This window comes from Myotis yumanensis, unplaced genomic scaffold (genome assembly GCF_028538775.1).
Source record: "Myotis yumanensis isolate MYYU_CA2020_CCGP unplaced genomic scaffold, mMyoYum1.0.hap1 SCAF_6, whole genome shotgun sequence".
Classification (NCBI taxonomy): Eukaryota; Metazoa; Chordata; class Mammalia; order Chiroptera; family Vespertilionidae; genus Myotis; species Myotis yumanensis.
Window position 1 is genome coordinate 8,926,474 of NW_027223757.1, and position 25,195 is coordinate 8,951,668.

Genomic DNA, 25,195 nt, shown 5'->3' on the forward strand with positions numbered 1-25,195 from the left:
GGGCTGGGTCGCTAGCCCCGGAAGGGTGTGGAGAAAGGCTCGGGTTTTCCGACTGCGGATGGCGCAGTCGCCCGCCGTGGAGACCCGCGACAAAGGTGCGAGCCCCCGGCCGCGCGCGCTGCTGCTCGGGTCCCGCCCCGGCGCAGAACACCCCACCACCACCCTGGAAAGAGGGGTACGTGCGCCCGAGTTCGCAGATGGGCTGGGCGGGCCGGGAAGTTCTCGCAGGCAGAAATCAGAGGGATCCCCCCCTCCCGCTCCGCCTCCCCGCGGCAGGTGGCCCGGCGCTCCCGTACCTTGGTGGCCGGGTCCGCGGCCGCGATGTCCGGGTCCCCGGGAGCTCCGGGCGCCGCCTCCGCCACCGGGCTGCCGCCGCGGGGCTCGGGCTCGGCCGGCGCCCCGCTCCCCGCCTCCGGCTGCTCCGGGCTCCGCTGCTCGGTGGAGCTCCCAGCACCCATGGCTGCTCTGCGGTTCCCCGCGCCCAGCCTCCGGGTCACGCCTTCTGCAAATCGCCGGGCCGCGGGGCAGAGCGAGGAGCCGTGCGCCCGCGAGGTCCCAACAGCGCCTTCCTCTCCCGCTCCTCCTCCGAACGCGCCGGGACTGCGAATGGAGGAGACGCGCTCGCGGCAAACTCCTTAAAAGAAAAAGAAAAAAAAAGCCACCTCTTCGCCTCCTCCTCCCCCTTGTTTTCCCCTCGCTTCATCACATGAGCGCCGCCCAGACACGCCTTGCAGCAGCATCCCCCGCCCCACCCCCCCCCCCCCCCCGCCCCAGGCCACTAGGACCCGAGGCGCAGGGAGTCTCCAGCCCAGGTCCCGAGAGCGGCCCCCAGGGCTCCCCCGTTCCGAAATTCGGACCTGAGCTGAGGGGTACCCCAGGATTGCCGATGGCCAGGGGAGATTGAGAAAGAGGCGAGGGCAGGAAGCCGCCGGGGAGATGGGATTAGCCGGGTTTATTGAATGATAGGTACCCAAGGCGGGAGCTTCTGCTGCAGCTGACTTTCAGCTCGCCCGGCGGCGACCCCAAAGCCCCATTTGCTCTCCTTCCGACTGTGGTTGACTCTAAAGGTTTGTGCCTGCCCCCTCCCCGTTCACAGGAGAAAGGCGAGCGCTCCGCGGCTTCTCTCTGGTCGGACCATATTAGGACACCTCACGTGGCAGGCGTGGGGAATGGAGAGGTTAACGCAGTCAGGCCACCGAGGAAGTGGACCAGGCGGCCCCGCGCGCTCCTACCATCCGGAACAGTGATGTCAGGCGATGTCATCAGCAGCGCTGGCCACCCTCCTTCCCTGAGGAATCGGGAAATGAGACGAATTACTGGAAAGGAGGGCCTGATGCCGGAGGTCCAGGCTACTTCTGCCTGCGCCATGCTGGACAGGATGGGATAGGTCTTCCTTTGCATCAGTCTCTCTCCCTTCCTACTTTTGAATAGTGTTTGTTATATGAATATAGCGGGCAGTCAATAAATATTTGAACTACATTAAAACCTTAGCTGGGTTATTTGACACATAAGCATGAAGGTGGTGGGGCTGCAAGAGGAATGATCCCAGTTTTAACTCGCAAATTAAATGCCGTAGTTTCGCCAAAACCGGTTTGGCTCAGTGGATAGAGCGTCGGCCTGCGGACTGGAGGGTCCCGGGTTCGATTCCGGTCAAGGGCATGTACCTGGGTTGCGGGCACATCCCCAGTGGGAGATGTGCAGGAGGCAGCTGGTCGATGTTTCTCTCTCATCGATGTTTCTAACTCTCTGTCCCTCTCCCTTCCTCTCTGTAAAAAATCAATAAAATATATTAAAAAAAAATTAAAAAAAATAAATGCCGTAGTTTCCATAAATAGTTGGAATATTGACAATTAGATGCCAGATAAATATCCCATGCCCAGATTTAATACAATTTAATAGAGTTGATGTAAGCAGCAGTTCAGTACTGGAATATTTTGTGCCTAATTAATTGTGTGTGAGTTATCTGGAATAAAACTTCTCTGAATTTATCAGTTTTATTTGAAGGAGTGAATAAGGACCACGTTCTCTGGAATGTTACCCCTTAAGAAGCAGTATATTTGCCAAATGGTTGGTTTTTAGCATTTTTAAGCATTTCACCCATTTCAACTTAAATTTTGACTATTTAGGAAGCATTACTTCTTCTGTACAGGTACTATGCAAAGCACTTTGTGTATATAATCGCATTTAATCCTTACAACAACCACCCTTGACACAGGTCCTGTTATTCCCTTTATCAATCAGCGGGAGAAAGTGGGCTCAGAGAAATTAAATCCGCCGCTCAAGGCTTTGCAACCGGCAGATGGAATGGGAAGGAGCTGGCCCACACGGAACCACTACACATTTCACTCTCCTGGAGGGAGCTCCAGTGGGTTCTCTTGTCTCAGGATTGTCAGTGAAAAGTCGCATATAGACCTCAGCTAGAATGATCAGAGCTAGAAACACTGTTAAAGCCTATTTGCAAATGATTAAGTCAGCACATCTGAAAATGTATCCGAAAGTAGTACAAAGACTATCAAAATTTCCCATTCCGTGAGATTACATTTATTCCGTTCTTGGGAAATTCTTAACAAAGCTGTTCACATCTCCCAGCCTTTATAGACGGCAAGGTCAAAGATTTCCAGGCAACCGTATACACCCCACATGCTGGGGAAGCCATCACCCCTGTCTGCTTAGATTACCAACTACTTGGTTCATGTTTATTTTTCAGGCTGTGAAGATGCTTGTGTTCTTGTTGTTGTTGTTGTTGTTAAGGGAAAGATAGAAGAGAGGGAAAGATAGATAGATAAACACATCGGTTGGTTGCTCCTGCAGGAGCCCCCGGCCAGGACCTGGGCTGGGGAGGAGCCTGCAACCAAGGTACATGCCCTTGACTGGATCAAGCCTGGGACCCTTAGGTCCGATGCTCTATCCACTGAGCCAAACCGGCGAGGGCTGTTCTTATTTTTTAAAGCAAAATCTTATGTTTAAAAATGTGCACATTCTAGTACTTTCTTTTCTGCCTGAAACAGCTCCATGATAAGAAGTTGTTGAGAATAATGGGCTCCTTTGTAGATTCACACAAGCACACACATAACTACCTTTGGTTTCTAGACTGACCAAAGAATCACTTCCATCAGATGGGAGTTACTCTTTGAGTTATTTTTGTTAAGAAGAGTGGTTATGTTATTTACTATACCCAGCAATGAGATGTCCAACCTTTTTGGATATTCTGTTAGTGCTTCAGAACATTACAAAGTTTGTTCATTCATTCATTCATTCATTCTTTCAACACATATCTACTGAGTGCCTATTATGTGCCAAGTACACGCTCAAGGCTCTAAACCAGTGGTTCTCAACCTTCCTAATGCCGCGGCCCTTAATGAAGTTCCTCATGTTGTGACCCAACCATAAAATTATTTTCGTTGCTACTTCATAACTGTAATTTTGCTACTGTTATGAATCGTAATGTAAATATCTGATATGCTATATGTGTTTTCCGATGGTCGCGACCCACAGGTTGAGAACCGCTGCGTCTAAACCAAGTCACCAGGGTTTTCTTTTCTAAGGTGCTGGAGACTCCTTCCGGGAGGATTGCTTGCATTAGTGTCAGTGATGGAGGGGGAGGCAGCTGTTCTGTTTTCCACTTCTCAGTCCGAGGCTGTCAGTTACCCTAAGTTCTCAGCAGCCAGTTCCCCCAAACAGCAGGCCGCAGGTGTCCCTGCGCATCGTCTCCCGGGGGGCAGTTGGTGGTAGAGCTGTTTCCCTGAGAGAATTAATGTTCTCATAAAAACAGCTTGCGATTTCTCAAAAACAAATACATGCTTCCCGCACGGCAGGCTGAACTTGTTGTTTTATGCTAACTCCTCCAGAAAGACAGGTCACGCGGCATTTACCAATAACATTTAGAGTCGTAGCTGGACATCGTGTACATACACCAAGACATTTAAAAGTATGTCTTAAATGAATTCATAAACGGGAAACATTTCACCACTGTGTTGATACAACACCTTGAAGGAGCAATAATAATTACAATTTTTACAACAGAATTTAAAAGCAACGCTTAACTCTACACCACAGATTCATGCTCTAGCTACAAAGCCTTCAGGCATTTTCACTTAGAACTATCAACTCTTCACCCTTGAAACTACCACTTATCACTTCTTTGTTTTCTCTAAATAAAAAGCCTACTTTTTTACCAATTACTTACCTCATGATATCTAAGTCATGTAAGAACCCAACTCCTACTTTCCTCTCTTGCATTGACTAGTTATAAGGAAAAATAAATAGAAGAATTAGCAATTGTATTAAATTCATGTGTAACTAATATTCCAACATTCATATAGAAACTATAAAAAAAGTCACTATAGAAATTAAGTTCAAAAGCCAGCATCTATAGAAATACGCTATATACATAGTATATATGCATACATACATATAGTGTATATGGAAATGCTATTCTACCTTTTAAGGAATGTATTGCTTTGGGATTAACTATAAAGCCAGCCATTTGTGTATCAATTTCATTTATCAGGATTTAAAAGGAAACTTGACTTGGGGTGGTGAACACACAATACAATATACAGATTATGTATTATAGAGTTATACATCAAGCATGTCAAATTCACGGGCTGCATGCGGCCCACAACGAATATTTTTGTGGTCCAGGCAATATAACGGCATGTAAGAAACGTTTTAATAAAAATTTTGTATTTTAATTTTTACAATATCCTGTTACACATAATTATTACTCACGAACTACAACATTCGCTAATGACTGATGACTATAATCGTGTTGCATTCATTTCCCTTATGGGCCTTAACGCACAGGCGCACCATTTCTCTCCACTAATACCAGCAGCGAATATTTTAGCAGCCGATTACCACATCATTAGTCTTGTAGTGACGTGTGCAACAGGAAACATTTCGCTTTCAGAGAACAAGAAAAATAGGTTTATTTGCATTACGCTTATTAATTTGTGCAGTTATTCAGTGTCTGGTAAGTTAATGCTCAAGAAAAAAAATTAATTTGTATTAAAATGTTCTATTACTTTATGTTAACGATTACTTATTTATTTCAGCCCTTTGTATTCAGCATGTCTCTATTGAAATAAAGCTACATTTCTAGGAAAATTGAAGCTTTTGTTTTTTTGTGGCTCACATAAACTTAAACCCTGTTAATTTGGCCCGTGTTAGCCTTAGAGTTTGACATGCTTGTTACACACTAATCTTAAAATCAAACAAAAAATTGGCTGCTGACTCAAATCTAAGATTATGAGCCCAGGGGAATTAATCCTTTCATTTGTATTTATATACATTTTCATTATATTTTTCCAGCCACTGTGGAAGCCTTTACAGACATAATTATTTACAGAGAACCAATTTAACATGACTGCTGCCACTTCGTTCAAGATTGTCTAAATATAAACAAAGGAATGAATGAATGTAATTGACAGGCACTCACCAATAAGCCAGGATTGCTTTGGCTCCTCATTTTTCTAGAGTTAGGCTGCTCTACGCCCACTTACGATGCGAACCATGATATGGCAAATGAGCCCTGGCCAGTGTGGCTCAGTTGGTTGGAACTCCTACCTGTACACCAGAGGGTGGTAGGTTTGATACCTGGTCAGGGTACATGCTCAGATTGCGGGTTTGATCCTCGGTTTGGGGCAGGTACTAGAAGCAATTGATCGATGTTTCTTTCTCACATCTATGTTTCTCTCTCTTCCTTCCTTCCCCTAAAATAAAATTTAAATATTTTTTGTTATATTAAAAAGAAGACATGGCAAATGATTTGCCCAATATGGAGTGGGAACTTCTCAGGACACACTTTTGGAGAGTACCTGAAGGTGCCTGGAAGGTTTCTACACTCCAAGGCAGAGCACGTTATGGTAATCCTCAGAATTTCAAATACTTCCACAAATTCTAAAGGAGTTTCATAAGCAACCAACATTAAAAAATACATATTTTAACATATTAATTCAACAAATTTTATTGAGTCAAGTGCCAGTCAAAACACATGGGACTTGTCAAAGCTGGAAACTGTGGTTTCATAAGTCAACATTGCTTACTCAAAAAAGGACATTATAGAGACATACATTGTAAACTACTGAGAGGTTTTAATGTTCCTCTATCAACTTGAAGCCCTTTGTGACTTTTAATCTCAGATCTGCTATATGCTGTCTATGACATCAAAATATACTTCAATTATCTTTTACATGTAATTAAGAACCCAATAAAAAGGCCAATGCTTGACCTGGAAATTACTAAAATTATACACAAGGGAGGTTGACTATTTTTTTCCCATTTTTCTAGAACTCCCATCCAAATCTCAGCTGATGTCCTGGTGGGATTCTGTATCCTGGTGGGAATTATCTCAATTTCATCAGCTGCTTTTTTTTTTTTTTTTAATGACTTCTTGTCACTTCCACAAATGCAGTATCGATACAAAGGGTAGCTGTGATAAATCACAATAAAAGATAGAAAATCAATAGTGAAACTAGATCCACTTCGCCTTCCTTTCCTCTTCTCAATTACAACTTCATTGGGAGCATAACTAATTACATGAAAAAGATTCCAAGGTCTGCATCTGCTTCTGCTATGAAATCAATGAAAACTCTGAAAAGTGAGGTAATTGTTTGGATATGTTGTTTTGAATGTTATTTTGCTTTTGAGAAATCTGTGGAAGAAAGTATGGTGAAATATTTGAATTTTACTTTCTATGGGAAAATTTGAAGCACTGATTATTTCAGAGTATGAAATTATTTTCCTGAGTAAAAACAATTGGTTGGTGAAAATAATATCCAGTAAGTGATTGTGATATCCAGTATTTCAAGCAACACTTGACAGAACAAATTCCACGATTGGAGGTTGTCAACAGTCCCTACATATGTATTTTTGGACAGCTTTATTGATGTATATATTTGGCATAGAAGGAACTACATACATTTAAAGTGTACTGTTTGATGAGTTTTGACAAATGTATATACATCCTTGGAACCATTACCACAGTAACTGATTGGGTTAAAAAAAAGAAAGAAAGAAAAGAGACTGAAGGGTCCTGGGTTCGATTCTGGTACCTCAGTTGCAGGCTCCATCCCTGGCCCAGGTGTGTGCGGGAGGCAACGAATGGATGTGTCTCTCTCACACATCGATGTTTCTCTCTCTCAGTTGCTCCCCCTCCCTTCCACTCTCTCTCTAAAAATCAATAGAAAAATATCCTCAGGTAAGGATTAACCAAAAAATAAAATAAAATGATTTTTTCCCTTTCATTATGTAGTTTTTGACAGTGGACATCTGTAAATCTTTTTAAATTTTATTTTATTTATTGATTTTAGAGAGAGAGAGCGGAAGGGAGAGAGAAAGAAAGAGAGAAACATTGATTTGTTGTTCCACTTATCTATGCATTCATCAATTGTTTCTTTAATTGATGTGTGTAATTTATTTATTTTTTCTTTATTAAGGTATTACATACTAGTATGTGTCCTTATCCCCCCATTGCCCCCCCACTCGTGCCCTCTCCCCTCTAGTGTCTGTGTCCATTGGTTATGCTTATATGCATGCATACAAGTCCTTTGGTTGATCTCTCCCTCAATTGCTTCTTGTATGTACACTGACTGGGGATCAATTGTGCACCCTTGGGTGTATGGGGACAACGCTCTAACCAACTGAGCTACCCAGTCAAGGTGGACATGTGTAACTCTTGTCAGAAGAATGAAAAGAATGTTAGGCATATTTTAATTATACAAGAAAGATATCTAGGTTTAACCTGAAAGATATAAGTTTATATAATACTAGAGGCCCAGTGTACGAAAATTTGTGCACTGGAGGGGTGGGTCCCTCAGCCTGGCCTGCCCCTTCTCACAGTCTGGGAGCCCTCAGGGGATGTCCTACTGACAGATTAGGCCTGCTACCCATGGGCCTAAGCTGCAGTCTGGCCTCCCTCTGTGGGAGGCGACCGGGCTGATCAAGGGAAGGTGCTGCCCCTATCACCCCAATGCTGCTGCCACTGCCAGCCCTTGGACCTCGCTTCTTAGCACTGGCCCTGCCCACTGGTGGGTGGGGGGCGATCTGGGGCCAGGCCGGCTGGGGAAGGGGCTGTGGGAGGTTGAGGCACAGCAGGTTGCACCCCGTCCAGCCTCTGCAGAGGTATGGCGCCAGGACTGGTCCATGCCACTGCCTCTGTGGCTGCCTCTGCAGAAGGGGCCCTGGCGCTGGACTGGCCCACACTGCCGCCTCTCCTTTGCCGCTGCCTCTCCCTCACCGCCAGCCCTCAGCCCTCGCAGTTGCTGCGGCTTTGTCCAGAAGGACGTCTGGAAGGACGTCCAGAAGACATCTGGTCTATCCGGTCTAATTAGCATATTACTCTTTTATTAATATAGATGTTTTGACAACCCAGTACCTTGTATTCACAATAGGAAGTGATAAATTATAGGAACATTCATAAGTTTCCTAAGAAAGTAAACAAGACAGGAGACCTCCACCTTGAACAGCAGTTCTTAAACTTGGCTGCATAGCAGAATAACCCAGGAGTTTTAACAAAATCTAATGCCTGCGTCCCAAGCCCAGAGATCCGGACCTAATTGGTCTAGGAGGAAGCCTGGGTATTGGGTTGTAAAAAGCTCCCTCGGTGACACTAAATGTGTGGCCCAGGCTGAGAACCACAGTTCTAGGGCCTGGAGACTGAACTGACCTTCCTGATGACGCCTGGCTTCCTGGTGGGAATTAACAGTCAACTAAGCAAGGATATGGAAGAAAAGCAATTTCCTCTTAGCACAGGTTTTAAATGATATGAGGGGAGGGGGAATTCTGTTGTTCTGGAATCATCATTACGTATATCCAACCTGGTCCTTCTGAGGCAACCAATCCACCGGGAAGGGGTCCAACATAAGGCCTACCGGCATAATGAATTTTGTTTTACAATGGGAGTATCTTATCATGAGACTATTTTTTAAAATCGTGCCAAAGAAGATGGTTATTCCAGCCTATAGTTACAGATAAATATAAAAATTATCTATATCCAATTAGATACTGCTTATCATATTCACTGACAGAAGGCTATTAGGTTGTGAAATACTGAGTATTTGCTCCTAAGTATAGAATTTAATCCCTATAGAAAATATTTGGTCAGCCAAAACCCACATGCCTTCAGTCATGCAAAGAGTCCGTGTGAACTGATAAACATCTTAACTAGAAATACATTGAGGAAAGGCAGAGAGGTTGATCTAACAAATTCTTTTTCATTGCTTTAAACTGACTTGCTAAAGTCTTTAACATAAATGTAAAATGATTTTATAACAATTTCAATATAATGTACACAACTGATTTTTCACAGAGGTGCAAAAGTAATCCAATGGAGGGAAGACAGCCTTCGCAACAAATGGCACTGGAACAACCGGATACCCCCAAAGGCCAAAAAATTAACTTTGACCTAAATCTCACCCCTTATAAAAACATTAACTCAAAATGGAGCAAGCACTTAATTATAAATATAAAACTTTTAGATAAAAAACACAAGAGAAAAATCGTAGGTACCTAGGCCTAGGCAAAAAGGTCAAGCTTGATATGAAAAGCATGTTCCATAAGAAGAAAAACTGATAAATTGTGCTTCATCAAAATTTAAAACTTTCGTTCTGCAAAAGACCCAGTTAAAAGAATGAAAAGATAAGCTACAGATTGGGAGAAAATGTTTGCAAACCACACAACCAAGATAGGACTGGTATCTAGATATATAGGGGATTCCAAAACTCCACAGTGCAAAACAGCAATCCAAGTAGGTAATGGGCAAAAGACTTGAAGAGACATTTCACCAAAGAGGATATACAGATGGCAAAGTAAAACTGCAATGAGCTGCCACTACACAACGGTCAGGATAACTAAATAAAAACAGTGACAACACCAAATGCTGGCAAGGATGCTGAAAAGCTGGGGCACTCATACATCGCTGGTAAGAACGCGAGCTGGTGTAGCCACTCTGGAAAGCAGTCTGGCAGCTTCTTAAAAAACTAAGCATGCACCCTAGCTGGTTTTGCTCAGTGGATAGAGCATCAGCCTGTGGACTCAATGGTCCCAGGTTCTATTTCAGTCAAGGGCACATGCCTGGGTTGTGGGCTTGATCCCCAGTAGGGGACGCGCAGGAGGCAGCCAATCAATGATTCTCATCATTAATGTTTATGTTTCTCTTTTCCTCTTCCTTCCTCTCTGAAATCAATGCAGATATATTAAAAACACACACACACAACTAAACATGCAATCACCATATGACTGAGCAATCACATTCTTGGACCTTTACAGACTTCTGTTAACACAAAAACCTGTACCCCGGTGTTGATAGCAGCTTTGTTGGTAATAGCCCCAAAGGAGAAGCAACCCAGATGCCCCTCAACATGTTGAATTGGTTAAACAAACTATGGCACCTCTGTACCTGACATCCTACCCAACAATAAAACGAAACAAACTACTGATCCATGCAACACCCTGGATGAATCTCAGCTGCTGAAAGGAAACCACCAATCCCCAAAGATTACATCCTGTATGATTCCATTTATATAGCATTCTTGAAATGACAGGATTCTAGAAATGGAGGAGAGAATGGTGGTAGCCAAGTGTTAAGGAAGGGTGGGGGAGGAGGGTGAAGGTACGAAAAAAAAAGCAACAGAGGGATCATTGTGTGATGGTGACGTTCTGTACCTTGACTGTATCGATGTGAATATCCTGACTGTGATATGTACACTGTAACTTTGCAAGATGTTACCAAGAGCGAAACTGGGGGAAGGGTATGAGGGCTCTCTCTAAATTATTTCTTACAACTGCATGTGAGTCTACAATTAACTGGGAAAAAAGTTTAATTTTTTTAAAAAAAAAGCAGGGTATTGCCCTAGCTGGCTCGGCTCAGTGGCTAGAGCATTTGGCCTTTGGAGTGAAGGGCTTCAGGTTCAATTCCTGTCGAGAGCATGCACATCGGTTGCAAGCTCCATTCCTAGTCCTAGTCAGGCGCATGTGGGAGGCAGCCAGTTGATGTGTCTTTCACATTGATGTTTCTCTCTGTCTGTCTCTCCCCTTCCTTCCACGCTCTAAAAATCAATGTAATAATATCCTCGAATGAGGATTAAAAAGAAAAGAAAAAAAACAAGGTATAATCTCAGGTGGGCTAAAATAATGACCCAAGGTATAAGTTTTTATTCAATTACAGGCTCCTCCATTTTCCAGAGTCCTTGAAATTATCCTTTAAAATGAAAATTAAGCCAAATTGGATGTCAACACAGTGTTAATAGGTTGGTATTTTGTTTTGCTTTTAAGCTTGTTGACACTGAAACTATCAGACTTGATAAAATACAGAAACAATGGGTTTCCTGACTCTGCCCTGCTGGGTAAATCCACTCTTAACTCTTGGCTCTATCATCATTTTTTTTAAAATACCTGGTCTGCTAGTGAAGGAGTTGGCTCAACTGCAATCCCGGCCAACATCATTACCAAGTTATCCTGTTGGTGGAGGGTCCCAAAGGCACCGCCAGGTCAAACAAGAAATGAAGCCAGGGACAGTCACAGTGGGATCAGCTATGAGGAGCAGCTTACACTCAGGGACAGTTTCCATAAAGGCCCCTCCCTTTTCTGCTTCTCTAATCACCAATGTTTTGCATGGCTTTAGTTAGCAAAATACAAATATCATATCAGATAGATAAAGAAAGAAGAAATATCAGATAGAGAATGGGAGGGGTACTTTGGTGTTTTAAAATGCTGATTTCCTAGGGCAAATTTAATTTGAACAAAATTGAACACGGTTTATATGTTCTGGATTTTTTAAAATCCATATCCTGCTTTGGCCTATATTTAATAACTATTATATAGTTGCTTGTCTATAAACATTTGCAATATTCAAGGTAATGCAGCAAGGCATTCCCCAAGATTAATAAATTTCTATAATCATATATTTTTAAATTTTTAACAATTATTTATTTTTCTAAAAGGGGGGGGGGGCGGGAGGAGGGGAACATTGATTTGTTGTTCCACTTAGTTATGCATCCATTGGTTACTACTTATATGTGCCCTGATCAGAGATGTAACCTGTAACCTTGGTGTAGCAGGATGATGCTCTAACCAACTGAGCCACCTAGCCAGGGCCTCTATAATCATATTTTTTAAAACATGTGATAATGATGATAATTGGTGGCACACACTGGCCACCAATACTAGAAGCTGATTTCTGAGCAGAGCAAGACAGGGTCTAGCAGGGGAGCGACACTTACCCCCAAAATGTCCACCTGAGAGATTTTTATTCCCCACATTTCATTGTATTCAAGTAAAATGGGTTCTCGACACGTTGGAGAGACGCAGAGAAAACTCCATCTTAGCCTCTTCAATATGATGGCAGGCCTCACTTGGTGCCCAGAGAAGAGGTCAAGGATTTTCAAAGACTTGAGTAGAACAAGGTTTCTTTGATATCCTTGGTCTGAACAAACTAGCAACTTAACTGAAGAATGATTGTGTTTTTTTGTTTTTAGTTTTTCTCAGCACAAGTTGCAAAAGCAACTTCCTTTAAATGCATTATCACCCCAAAATTCAAAATCATATAGGATCTATATATTATATATAATATCTATATATTATAGATAATTAAATGCAAGTCCCTTCCCTCCCACCCAAACCACATTTAAAATTCAGGACAGTGTTTGGAGCTGGTAAGAAGGGTTGGCTATGGCTTTGGCCCTCATTTGAGTTCTTCCTTTCTAAAGCTGCACAGTTCCAGTTTGCCTTCTGTTACTGCCTCTTTATTTTGTTGTGGTTCATACCTTCAATGTGGAAACTGCTCTTCAGATAGAAGGCCCTTCTCTGTCCCCATCTAACTCCACCCACCCACTCCCCTCTCTTGCATTTTCCTGCATTCACCTCCTAGCCCTGGGATCCCAGGATGAAAAAGGGAGTGGTCAGCGGGGTGTGAGAGAGGAGGTGGGTCTGGCCTGGGGCAGGTCCCAAGGACAAGGAAATTACTCTAAATAGGTCTCACACATTTTAGATGGGCACATTTGTCTTTTTTTATGTTTTCTTTTGTGTGTGTGGTTTTTTTTTTTTAAGACTATGAATTAAGAAATTTTAAAATGTGATTTCTTTCACCAGCCATTGTGGGGTCAAAAAATGATGTCTTGCCCCAGGGGTGTGGCTCACCTATGAACCAGGAAGTCACGGTTTAGTTCCCGGTCAGGGCACCTGCCTGGGTTGCGGCTCGATCCCCAGTGTGGGGTGTGCAGGAGGCAGCTGACCAATGATTCTCTCTCATCATTGATGTCTCTATCTCTCTCTCCCTCTCCCTTCTTCTCTAAAATCAATAAAGATATATATTTTAAATGATGTCTCTACCACTTGTAGGTGAGAATTTTGTCTGCGGAGCAGTAGCTGACAAATAAGAGGTGAGATCGTTTCAAACTACAGACTTAGCCACACTCGGGGAACTTCTTTTCTAGAGGAGGTCTTGGTGGAAGCGATTGGCCTTACAACCATTTAACCTGTCCTTAAAACCAAGAACATGAGAACTCTACTTTGAAAATAATCATGTGGGTATGATCATTAAAGCACCTTTATTTTGGATTCTCTCTTCCAGTTGCACGCCAGGCCTATTACAGCTTCCCTCTACCCCAGACCTCTGAGGCTGAGCATCTCCAGGAATTTCCCATAAGCCACCATTCGGAGTGGCCACAAAGGTGCTTTTACAGGGCTGCCCATAAGGAGCAGGTTCTCAGAGGTCTCTGAGGTGCAGGAAGAAAACAGGGAAACTGCTGTGTATATGCACGTAATCTCACTCTATCTAAATTACTCATCTGGGTATATCACCTGCCTACCTCACCTAGAGGTGCTACAGGAATGCCAGTAACATATTTATAAATGTAAATATGCACCTTGGATCTGAATGCTCAGTTTAAAATAATTGACGGTATGCAATCCAAAAGCCTGGAGACCACTTTGCTGAAGGCACAGAAAATCATTCTTCAATCAAGACCATAGAAACTGACGGGTGCTTCCTAACCAGAAACTCGGGACTGGCGTTAAACTCTTTCATAAATCACACAGCTCCTCAGGCCTGGGACCACTTTTCGTACATGTTTGTTTCCCCGTGGCCTAGTGTAGCCCTGGAGCGTGTCAGAGAATTGTTCATGGAGGGCAAACCGGACTGTGAGGAGTGGAGAGGAACGGAGAGGCGCTGTTATTCAGTTAGTTTATCTGGATTTGAGTCTGGGTCAGCCGCGTGGCAGCTGTGTGGCTTCGGGCAAGTTACTTAACCGCCCTCCGCTTTGGTTTGCTCAGCTGTACAAGATTAACATGACAGTCATACCTTCCGCAGGAGATAGTGAGGAGTAATTGTGAGAAGACATTTGAAGGGCTGAGAACAGTGCCTGGCACTTAGGAAATATGCCTGAAGCAGGGTTTCTCCTTCTCCAGGGCAGTGGTCTCCAGCCTTTTTAACTATAGACTCCATCAATTTTTTTTAAAAAAAGCTTTCCGGTTTAACATTTGCATACATTCTTATTTAATACATTCTTCCTATTAATCCACACCTCTGAGCATTAGCACCACAAAGCAAAGTGTTATTTTACCGGGATTGGACTGCATGCCTGATAGAACGTGGAAGAAGTGATGTATCCCTTCTGAGAGTGGGTCATAAAAAGGCCTGGACTCCCATCTTGGATGAACACTTTCTCACTCATATTCATTCTCTCTCTCTCGCTCTCTCTCTCTATCTCTCTCTCTCTCCCTCTCTATCTCTCTGAGAAAAACAGACTGCCATCTTGTGAGCAGCCGATGGGGAGGCCCCTGTGGGGAGGGACTAAAGCCCTCTGTCCAGAGCCAGCGCAGAACCGGGACCACCACACACAGTGAGAGTGAGCTGGCAGCGGGCTCTTCAGCCACACGAGCCTCGAGATGACCACAACCCTGTCCCACAGCTTGAAGGCCACCTCAGGAGACCCAGGGCCAGCGCCACTCAGCCGCGCCATTTCCGGGGTCCTGGCCCTCAGAAACTTCGCAGAAACAAGCGTTGGCTGCTTTAAGGTGTTTGAAAACACCACGTGGTTGTTTCAAGGACAAATAAACTACATGGGAATTTGCAAGCCCCAGGATTTCCAGATGTTTCTAAAAGAAGAGGGTGGTAGATTCTTCTAAGTTTTAGGACATGCATATTCCCAGTGGTCACTAGACCCATCCGAGCTGAGGCCTCGGTGTTTGTCATGTCCCGGTTTGGTGACAGCCACACTCTGCAAAGCTGCTACACCATTTAGTTTCCAAACCAGAGCTGGGCAAAGCCTTCAGGCGCAGGTGCATGGCCAGGAAACGAGTCATTAAGTGGCAGGCAGAGCCACAGAAGTTTCACCGTCAGACGGGGCTGCCACGAGGCCCACGGTGACCACAGAGGCAGGAGCAGCCGTGGTACCCAGGAGGTGCCCAGTGCAAGGCCATTTCACAGGACGGTAGGTCCAATGGCCTTTTTCTTACGCTCGGGGCTGCTGGAGAGGCTCCAGAATTTTATAAGATGATGCTAAAACGATACCTGTTTCCAGACCGAGTGGTGGAGTGCAAATATATGTCAATTTAAGCACCGAATTTTAAAGTGAAACGGTCTTCGGATCTGGAAGGGTTTGGGGAGGCGCAGAAGACAATTGGAACAGAAACGGGAAAGGTGACCAGCCCGCGGTGGAAAGAGGGGGGCCCTGAGGGAGGCCTGGCAGAAGTCGACAATTTGTTCCCTGCAAACAGAACCGCAAAGCAGTGACTAAAATGACTATTTGTCAAGGACACAGTCAGCTGGCTTAGCGATGATAGCGTGGTCTCTCAGCCACATGGACCTTTGCAACACGCTGAGGGTGTGAGGAGCCCGGTTTGAAACTCGAGAGGCCCCATCTTTCCATCGCAAGGAGTGCTTTACACCGTTTCTGCTTTTCCATGTGCGGCTGCAGGCTTCTTCCGCTCTCATTTAGCAAAGACAGTGGCTTTAGGACGTGCCCATTTGGGCACTGCGATCTTTTTTTAAAAATATATTTTTATTGATTTTTTTTACAGAGAGGAAGGGAGAAGGATAGAGAGTTAGAAACATCGATGAGAGAGAAACATTGATCAGCCGCCTCCTGCACACCCCCCACTGGGGATGTGCCCGCAACCCAGGTACATGCCCTTAACCGGACTCGAACCTGGGACCCTTCAGTCTGCAGGCCGATGCTCTATCCACTGAGCCAAACCAGTTAGGGCTGGGCACCGTGATCTTGAAGAAGAGCTGGCCCCACTGAAAAAATTCTCATAGCAAGATTGAACAGTAGCCCTTTTATGTGGAACTGTTACTTTAGTTTGTGAACGTCGAGCCCTGCGTTTTTATCTCATGTGTCACCAGTGTGTCCTCCACCACAGAGAGCCGTGAGGACGAGGCCATTGTCCCATGTCCTCTGTGCCCTTCGTGTCCCGGCCACCATCCCCCTAAGGAAGCTCCTGCCTCTGTGCGTGTCCAGGTAGCATCTCCCCACGGGAGACGGTTACTCCGCTGGGAATAGTCACATGGGGTTTCCACATTGTGTGGCCCCACACAGCATGTCTCCTGCCCTCCTTGCCGCTGGGCTCTCACTCATTCTCCAGCTCTTGGCTTGGGTGACCCCCTTGCCTTTCCTCCGGCAGCATAGCCAGCAGACAGAGATGACAGAGATGACACACTGGCCCGATACCACGCGTGGGCCCCACGGATGTCATCCCTCCCCTCACTCTGGGTGGCATGTCTTAATTCTCCTCCTCGGCTGACTTTTCCCTTCATACAAATGTTTAGATCTCTTTTGGATTTAAAAATAAACAACCACAAAACTTTGCTCAACGCCCCTCCCTAGAGGCGGCCTTTCTTTCACAATCAAATTTCTTGGAAGAACAGCCTACATAGCACCTTACGCTCAGCCATTCCTCAAGTCTCTGCCATCTGGCGTCTGTCCCCACCACTCACTCGGCAGGCTGCTCCTTGCTTGTCCTGGTGACCACGGCAGAGAAGGCCTCCGCCTCTCCTTCCCCCCCTGCGGTGCCACACTGTGGGCCACTGGCCTGGCATACCCTTCTGCGGCTCCCCAGCTCTCCCTCCGTCTCAGGCCACTGCCCTTTGCTCTCTGGCAGACATGCTTCTTTCCTTCGTTGTGGCTGCTCCTCCAGGCCCAATCCCAGGCCCTCTCCTGTCCTTTGCTGCCTGTCTCACGCTCGCTCTCCTTCCTTCCTGAGCCCAGCCCACCCACGGCTTTCCTAGCCACGGATTTGCCCAGGATGTCTAATTGTGTCCCTTAGCCCAGCCTTTATCTGTGACCCAGAACAGGCTGTCCAATTGCCCTTTTAGAACGTCAACATGAACTCACCTCCCTTTCCTAAAAACTCTCTCCCTCTCTTGTCTTTCCTATCTTGCTGGTTCATCAGACCAGAACGCTTTGAATCATGCAAAATTCCACCTGTCCCTCATCTCCTTAGCCAGTGGCCAAATTCGGTCTTTTTTTTTTTTAAATGTATTTTATTGATTTTTTACAGAGAGGAAGGGAGAGGAATAGAGAGTTAGAAACATTGATGAGAGAGAAACATTGATCAGCTGCCTCCTGCACACCCCCTACTGGGGATGTGCCCGCAACCAAGGTACATGCCCTTGACCGGAATTGAATCTGGGACCCTTCAGTCCGCAGGCCGACGCTCTATCCACTGAGCCAAACCAGTTAGGGCCAAATTCGGTCTTAATGCCTTCTCCTGAAAGGCCTGGGTACTTTCTCCCCTCCACCCATGTTCACTGCTACAGCCCTCATCGCTTGGGTCTTATTACTCTCCCTTGTTACCCTGTCCTATTTTATTTTTTAAATATATTTTTATTGATTTCAGAGAGGAAGGGAGAGAGAGAGAGAAGGAGAGAGAGAGAGAAACATCAATGATGAGAAAGAATCATTGATCGGCCTGCGTATTGGGAATTGAGCCCACAACCCAGGCATGTGCCCTTGACCAGAACCGAACCCTCTCTCCACTGAGCCAAACCAGCTAGGGCATCCCGTCCTATCTTATATCTTCAGCACAGACTGTTTGACACGTGGGTGTTGTGCAAGTTGACTTTAATCTACATGTGAGGAGTGGTTTGTTGACCTTGAAAAGACCCTCGTCATAATATTATTTAGCTTCAAAAAGGAATGAAATTCTGATATATGACAGTGTGAAGAACCTTGAAAACATTATGCTGAGTGAAATAAGCCAGACATGAACACATATTGCATGATTCCACTTATATGAAGTACCTATTATAGTCAAATTCATAGAGACAGAAAATAAAGTGGTGGTTGCCAGGGACTGGGGTGTGAGGATGTGAGGGGATGGAAAGTTATTGTTTAAGTGGGCACAGAGCTTCTATTTGGGGTGATGAAAAGTTCAGAAAATGGACAGTGGTGATGGTTGCACAACATTGTGAAACATTTAATGCCAATGAATGGTTATGAATGGCTAAATGGTCAATTGTGTTTGTATATTTAAACACAATTTTAAAAGGTGAATAAAAAAAGACCCTAATCAGGAGTCAGCTCCCAAAAGGCACTTTAAATTTTTCATTTAATCTGCACTAGAGGATTTATTGATTAGAATAAGGGATGTTAAAAATCATTTTCTTTATTTAAAAGAATAGTCCATTGATATTTAGAGAGAGCGCAAGGGAGAGGGAGAGAGAGAAACACCAATGTGAGAGCGCAACATTGATCAGCTGCCTCCTGCATGCCCCCTACTGGGGATCAAACCCATAACCTGGGCATGTGACCTTGACCAGGAATCAAACTGGCCACCTCCTCCTGCTGCACAGGATGACAGCCGACCAACAGAGCCACCCCGGCCAGGGCTAAAGATCACTTTTAATTGGTAAATAAGGTGATCAGGACAAGGGGCTACTAAGAAGAATTACTCAGGCACTTCTCCTCTTGTATGAGGGGGCGGGCGGAAAAATCAGCCTTGCACCTTCAGAATGGCTCTTTAGGTCCAGAAATCCCAGGATCTAGTGATGCACCTCCCCCTCACATTCCATTGGGACTGCTGCCTTCCTGCCCTCAGAACACTGTCCATGAGGAAAGACTGGTCCTGCGAGGTACTCAGCCTCCAGTGGGCGGAGAACCAGGACACACACACACACACACACACACACACACACACACACACACGGCTGTTTTCCTTCCTGCTTGCTCCTAAACATTCGTGCCTGTTGTAGAGCTTTGGGCCAGGCTGCTTTTACTGTATTGTGCAACCTGGAGGGACTTAAGGTCCCTTCCCTGTACCCGCTGCACCCCCCCCCCCCCCCCCCCCACACACACACACTTGCAGAGTGAAATCCCAACTCCTAGCCTGGCACACAGGCCTTTTCAGTTCTGCCCCTCCTTCTTTTCCCTTCTCTTCCCTACCCTTAAGTGAGGAATTGCTAAATGTCTCTGAATCTTCCTTTTCTGTTTTCTCCTGTGTGAGAAACTCAATTTACACAAGACTGTTAAAAGGATCCATGAGATAAAAGATGCAAGGCAGCGGGACTAGTAAATAAACATTGGGAATCACCATTGTTCCAACACCAGGAAAGCTGCTGAATATTCTATGGAGATCGCCCCCTGGGACCTCCCCTAAAATCTCACCTTTAAGACCCTTAGGGCAGAGGACCCAGTGGCCCTCCCTCCCGGGAGCATGCCAGAGCCTTCCCCTCTTCTCCCCCCACCCCACCGTCACCTTCCTCACTGCTGAGCTCCCAGGGCCCTTCCTTTGCCTCTGTAACTTGTTTCCCAAGCCCATTTCTTCTACGAATTACTTCTTAGTGATGACTCTGTGATTTTCCAAATAAAAGTTCTCTTATAGTCTGAGTCTTGGCTCTGAATTCTTTCCTAGCCAGAACCCAAGCACCCAGGATGTTGAACCCAGTTTGGGTCTAACCCCCACTGGTCTAACACCTCATACCGTTCTTGCTGCCCCCGACAGAGGGAGAAAGGGAAGTCTGGGATGAAGCTCAGGTTTCCGGTTTGGAAGATGAGTGGCATCACCGAGGCCCAGAGTTGACCTCGCTATGAGAGTCCTTCATGGAACGATGAAATGTGTACAGCTCCTGCCCCACAGCAAAGGCTCAATCAGGGACAGCTTGTTGGGAACCTGGTGTGTCCCAGGCACTGGGCTGGTGCTACTGACACGAAGATGAAAAAGGTACAGTCACCTTCCCTGAAGAGTCATGTCTGTAAGCAGGTTGTTTTACTATCGCTGTGAGAAGCACTCAACTGGAGGAGGGCCCTGGGAACTTCCAAAGTGCCCAGGAGGGACCCTTAGCTGAACCTGGGCTGTCAGGGCTGGCTTTCTGAAGGAAGAAGTGGCTTAAGATCTAATGCAAGATCTTTCTCTTGAGGAAAAATCACTGTTTGTACAAACACTAATGCAAGTTCATGCAAATATTAACTGGAAGCAACGACTGTTTACCTCTCTGGCATTAATAGCGTGCGTTCTGCATTAGATAACCAGTTTATCTAATCCTAGGATTACTGGAAACGTTTGAAGGGAGGGTGGGCTGAAACCTACCATCTGGTTGCTGAGTTATCTAACTTGGGAAAGCTGACTAAGCAACTAGGATCACTCAGGAACCTTTTGAAAATCCAGATAACCGGGCCCCACCACAGACGAAAATCATGGACTCTTTTGGAATGAGGTATTTTAAACACACACACACAGCAGAACCTGGGGAAATTGAGAGTTACCTATTTCAATGTTTGCGGTAGACATAGTCTAAATCCTCATCCTCACAAATGCTGGCCATGGGTCATTGGGGAAATAGAGTGTGAATGACCCAGTCTAGCTCACCCTTACTCTTAAAAAGCCAACTCCGAGAACAGGCCCCTCTGACCAGGAGCGATTTGTCCTTATTTATGGCCAAATAACCCCACTGCGCCCAATACAGAAACACAGACACATTTGAAAGCAGGAGTTTCAAAAACAGTAATAACAGCTATACCTTTTGAGTTCTGTGTCCCACGTTTGCATATGCATAAACATTTCTCATCTTTCTAACAACTGGGGGAAGTCACTGGAAAGAGGCCCACTGTTACTTGTTCAAGGTTGTGCATCCACCAGCGGCTGAGTCGTCAGATTCCAAATTTCATTCCTTCCTTTATATCAAATAAATGACCTTGCAAGATCTGTAATGAGGACGGGAGTGACCAGTCAGAAAAAATGCCAAGGGAACCAGCAAGAAAATATGACAATTAAGTGCATAATAAATCGAGTAAAGGAGATAATGGAAAATAAACAAGCGAAGGAAGAGCCAATGAAGAGAATTTAGGACAAGCATCTGTTATCAAGGAAACTGAAGACGCTGAGGGAACCATTTGGGAAAAACAATGAAATAGGCCCAGTACTTCCTGACCCGTGTCTTATGTGTGTGTGAGGCTGGTGTTTATACTTATCCCTGAACACTCTACCTACCCTTCTTCCTGAGTTTTTAAAGAGGTAGCTTCAGTGGTTTCCAACTGCCTCAGGTGCCCATCAAATGCAGCCTTTGTTTCTCTTGGAGGCTCTCTGCCTGCAAGTGCCTTCAGCTGTGTCTGGAATTGTCTTATGGGCTGAGGGCTGACAGCTGAATCCAAGCCCAGAGACACAGACCTTGACCTTCATAGCACATTGACCTACAAAATACATCTATTGATGCACATGGAAGAGATGAAAGAAAGAGAAGCACAAAAGAGGTCAAAGACTCATCAAAGGAGGAATAAAGGAACTGAGAGCTGAGCGGGCTGAACAAAGAAATCTGGATTGATGAGTACACGGCCAATAGATGGCTTTAAAACAGGCTGCAAAGGATCAGGGTGTAGCAAGATCAGAGACATTCTCCCCCATCCCCAATCTAAGGCCAAAACAAAGGAGTTAAATATAGTCTGGAATTTAGGTTAGATATAAAGAACTTTCAGGGAGTGAGTTTAATAAAGAAAAAGATTATGGACAAGGCTATATAAATCCCCTTCCCTGGATAATGTTGAGACATAATTATTATTCTCAAGTGCCCATTATATGCCTGGCATACAGTTATAATACTCACTAGAGGCGTGGTGCACATTTGTGCACTGCAGGGGGCGTCCCTCAGCCTGGCCTGCGCCCTTTAGCAGTCTGGGAGCCCTCAGGGGATGTCCAACTGATGGCTTAGGCTGGCTCCCCATGTTGCTGTGCTTGCCAGCTGTCAGCCGGCTTGTGGCTGAGCGGTACTCCCCCTGTGGTCAGTGTAGATCATAGCAACTGGTCATCCCACAGTTCGGTCGATTTGAATATTACCCTTTTATTATATAGGATAATTATTGTCAAGAACCAATGCATGGCAGTATACTGGACACTTCAAATACATTTATTACTTCAGATTTTTAGGAACTCTCAAGGTCAATATTATTACCCCTATTTTAGAGATAAGTAAACTGAGGCTCAATGACATTAAGGGACTTTCTGGGGACAATGTAGTGAGTGGCATTGCTGGATTTAGACCAAGTTATCTTTGACCCTAAAATTGATGCTCTTGCCACCAAACCTGGTCTTGAATTGATTCAGACTAGGGGATGACCAAATCAACTCAGATGGGCCCCAACCCTCCTGTATTTGAGGACCACACCCTGAGAACTGCCTCTCCAGTCAAACCCAGTCCCTCCATGCTTTTTAGAAATGATTGTCACGCCTCCCTGCCTCTGCTCACGCCAATTCCTCTCCGTAGAACGCCCTTCATCCACACACCTCCTCTGCGAACTTTCACTGAACCCTCAAGCTGGAATGACTCTCTCTCTCTTTCTGCGTTTCTGTGTCACTTTATATTTATTTTGTCACTTACCACCTTTTCCTTTCTATTATACTTATTTATGTACCGGCCACATCCTCTCCCGGGATAATAAACCTTTTGATGTCAGCCCTGGTGAGGAATTGGTCTGTGCCTAGCAGAGTGCCTCACCCGTACCAATGAAACAATGAAGAATTGCCCAGGGCATGAAAAGCCTGCAGCCTTAAGGAAAGAAAACATGAATAAAAAGATATAGGAAAGAGAGAGTGACTCAAGTGGAGTGGGCGGGAAGCAAATTCTTTCCGAAAGGGAATTTTGTTTTGCCAACTAAATGGAAAGCAAAGACAGACCAGGTCTTCCCAGCTGTTCTGTTGGCTTGTTTTCTTGCCTCTGTGCTACATTCTTTCTTTCTTTCTTCCTCCCTTCCTTCCTTCCTTCCTTCCTTCCTTCCTTCCTTCCTTCCTTCCTTCCTTCCTTCCTTCTCTCTCTCTCTCTCTCTCTCTCTCTCTCTCTCTTTCTTTCTTCTTCCTTTCTTTCCTTTTTAAGGGCAAAATTGCTAATCACTATGCCAGTAGGGCCCTTGTGATTAAAAAACAAAAAGGAAGAACAAGATTAATGACTTTAATTTCCAAACACGTAGGGAATTAAAGTGTGGGTGCAGTGTTCTGGCGCATTGACAGGAAATTTCTGCTGGCTGCACTTTTCATCTCATAAAAGATCAAGACACCTTTGCCCGTGAAGAATTAGACAGGTGCCACTACAATGTAAAAAAAAAAAAAAAAAAGTATGGAAGAAACCATAATGAACTCTAGAATTAGTTCGCTATGAATGAAATTTTGAACCTGTGTTTATAAAAATGACCCCAATAGAGAGTTTTAAAATTATATTTATGGTCCCACTTCTCTGGCAGGTTGGACCGGGCAGGTTTTAGCTTTTGCTTATTAGTTTGTTTATGAGGACAGCCTTCATTAAAACTAGCAAAGGGAAATAGGGTCTTCTGGCTGCCCTGCTTCCCACTAGAGGCTGGCACAGAGCTTTGCCAGTGCATTTTTGGAAAGGCCCTTGAGCCTGGGAATGCAGAGACCAGGGGCCAAGGAAAGAAGCGAACCACAGAGAACCCAAGAGTATCTCCTGGAACATGTGCCCTGAGCACCCTTTGCAAGTGTCTTTGATTTTTATCCCCATGGCAGGGGTTCACTCTGGCTCATGCATCCCTTAGGCTGTTGGTCATTTCCATATTTGTTTGCGTGCTATGTGGACACCCTAGGCCAGTGGTCGGCAAACTCATTAGTCAACAGAGCCAAATATCAACAGTACAACGACTGAAATTTCTTTTGAGAGACAAATTTTTTAAACTTAAACTATATAGGTAGATACATTGTTATTAACTTAATTATGGTACTCCTCAGGCTTAGGAAGAGCCACACTCAAGGGGCCAAAGAGCTGCATGTGGCTCGAGAGCCGAAGTTTGCCGACCACTGCTCTAGGCAGATTCTATTGTGTGCTACAATCATTTGTGTCCCCAGGTGCACCACCAGAACATTCCAACCACTGGACCCGTGTTGCTCTTTAATGGTATGTAGGAAATTGAGAGTATCTTGAGAGCTGGCCTGAACATTTTATTAAGCCTGAACACTAAACCTTCATCTGTTAAAACCGTTTCTCCATGGCGTGGTTGCACCTGGAAGAACTGGGAATCAACCACTCAATTATGCGTCTAAGATTCTACAAAATTAAATATGCCTGGAAATTAATAATTTTTTTCTCATCTGTTCAGCGAGTGATACTTCAGCAGTCAAATGAGCTCCTGTTACTAGGAGATACCCAAGAATAAGAGTTTGGAAGCTCTTTCTAAAAGACTTTACACAAGACCCTGAGATAGATTATTTAGATTTATATGCAAATTTATCTTGTAAAAATTTAATCTCCATATATTGAGGCAAAAGATGAGGGTGTCTAGGTGTGTCTGTGTGGCAAAGTTGGGGGAGTGTTCTTTTTCTGGTTAGTACCTTGGGGAGATTAAAGCGTGGCTATAACTGTGAATAAAATTTAACCCAAATGCTGAAAATCTTGAAGCAAATTGGATATATCAAATATAAACCTGTTCTAACATCAAACAAGCGAACTAGTTTGGTGCTCAACCAGGAAAGAGGTGCAGACAACACTAAGCTGGACATCAGTCACCCATTTCTGCAAGGACTTCCAGTACATGCTGACCATGTTGAACCATAAATTGAACAGAGATGCTGAATCACATTCTAATTAAGACAGAGTAGGTCCGAGCTCATTTGGCTTAATGGATAGAGCGTTGGCCTGTGGACTGAAGGGCCCCGGGTTCGATTCTAGTCAAGGGCATGGACCTTGATTGCAGGCTCGATCTCCCGGGTGCATGCGGGAGGCAACCAATCGATGTGTCTCTCTCACATCGATGTTTCTCCTTCT

General features: G+C 44.9%; 1 protein-coding gene across 1 annotated transcript in view; it reads right to left on the bottom strand.

Annotated features, from left to right (window-relative positions):
* The window catches only part of AKAP12 (A-kinase anchoring protein 12), a 73,691-nt gene extending 73,020 nt beyond the window's left edge, over positions 1 to 671 (bottom strand). The window contains exon 1 of the mRNA XM_070417466.1: positions 297 to 671. Coding sequence (XP_070273567.1) covers positions 297 to 458 — 162 coding nt within the window. The 5' untranslated portion in view covers positions 459 to 671. The remainder of the gene's footprint in view (positions 1 to 296) is intronic.
* Between the last annotated feature and the right edge of the window lie 24,524 nt (positions 672 to 25,195).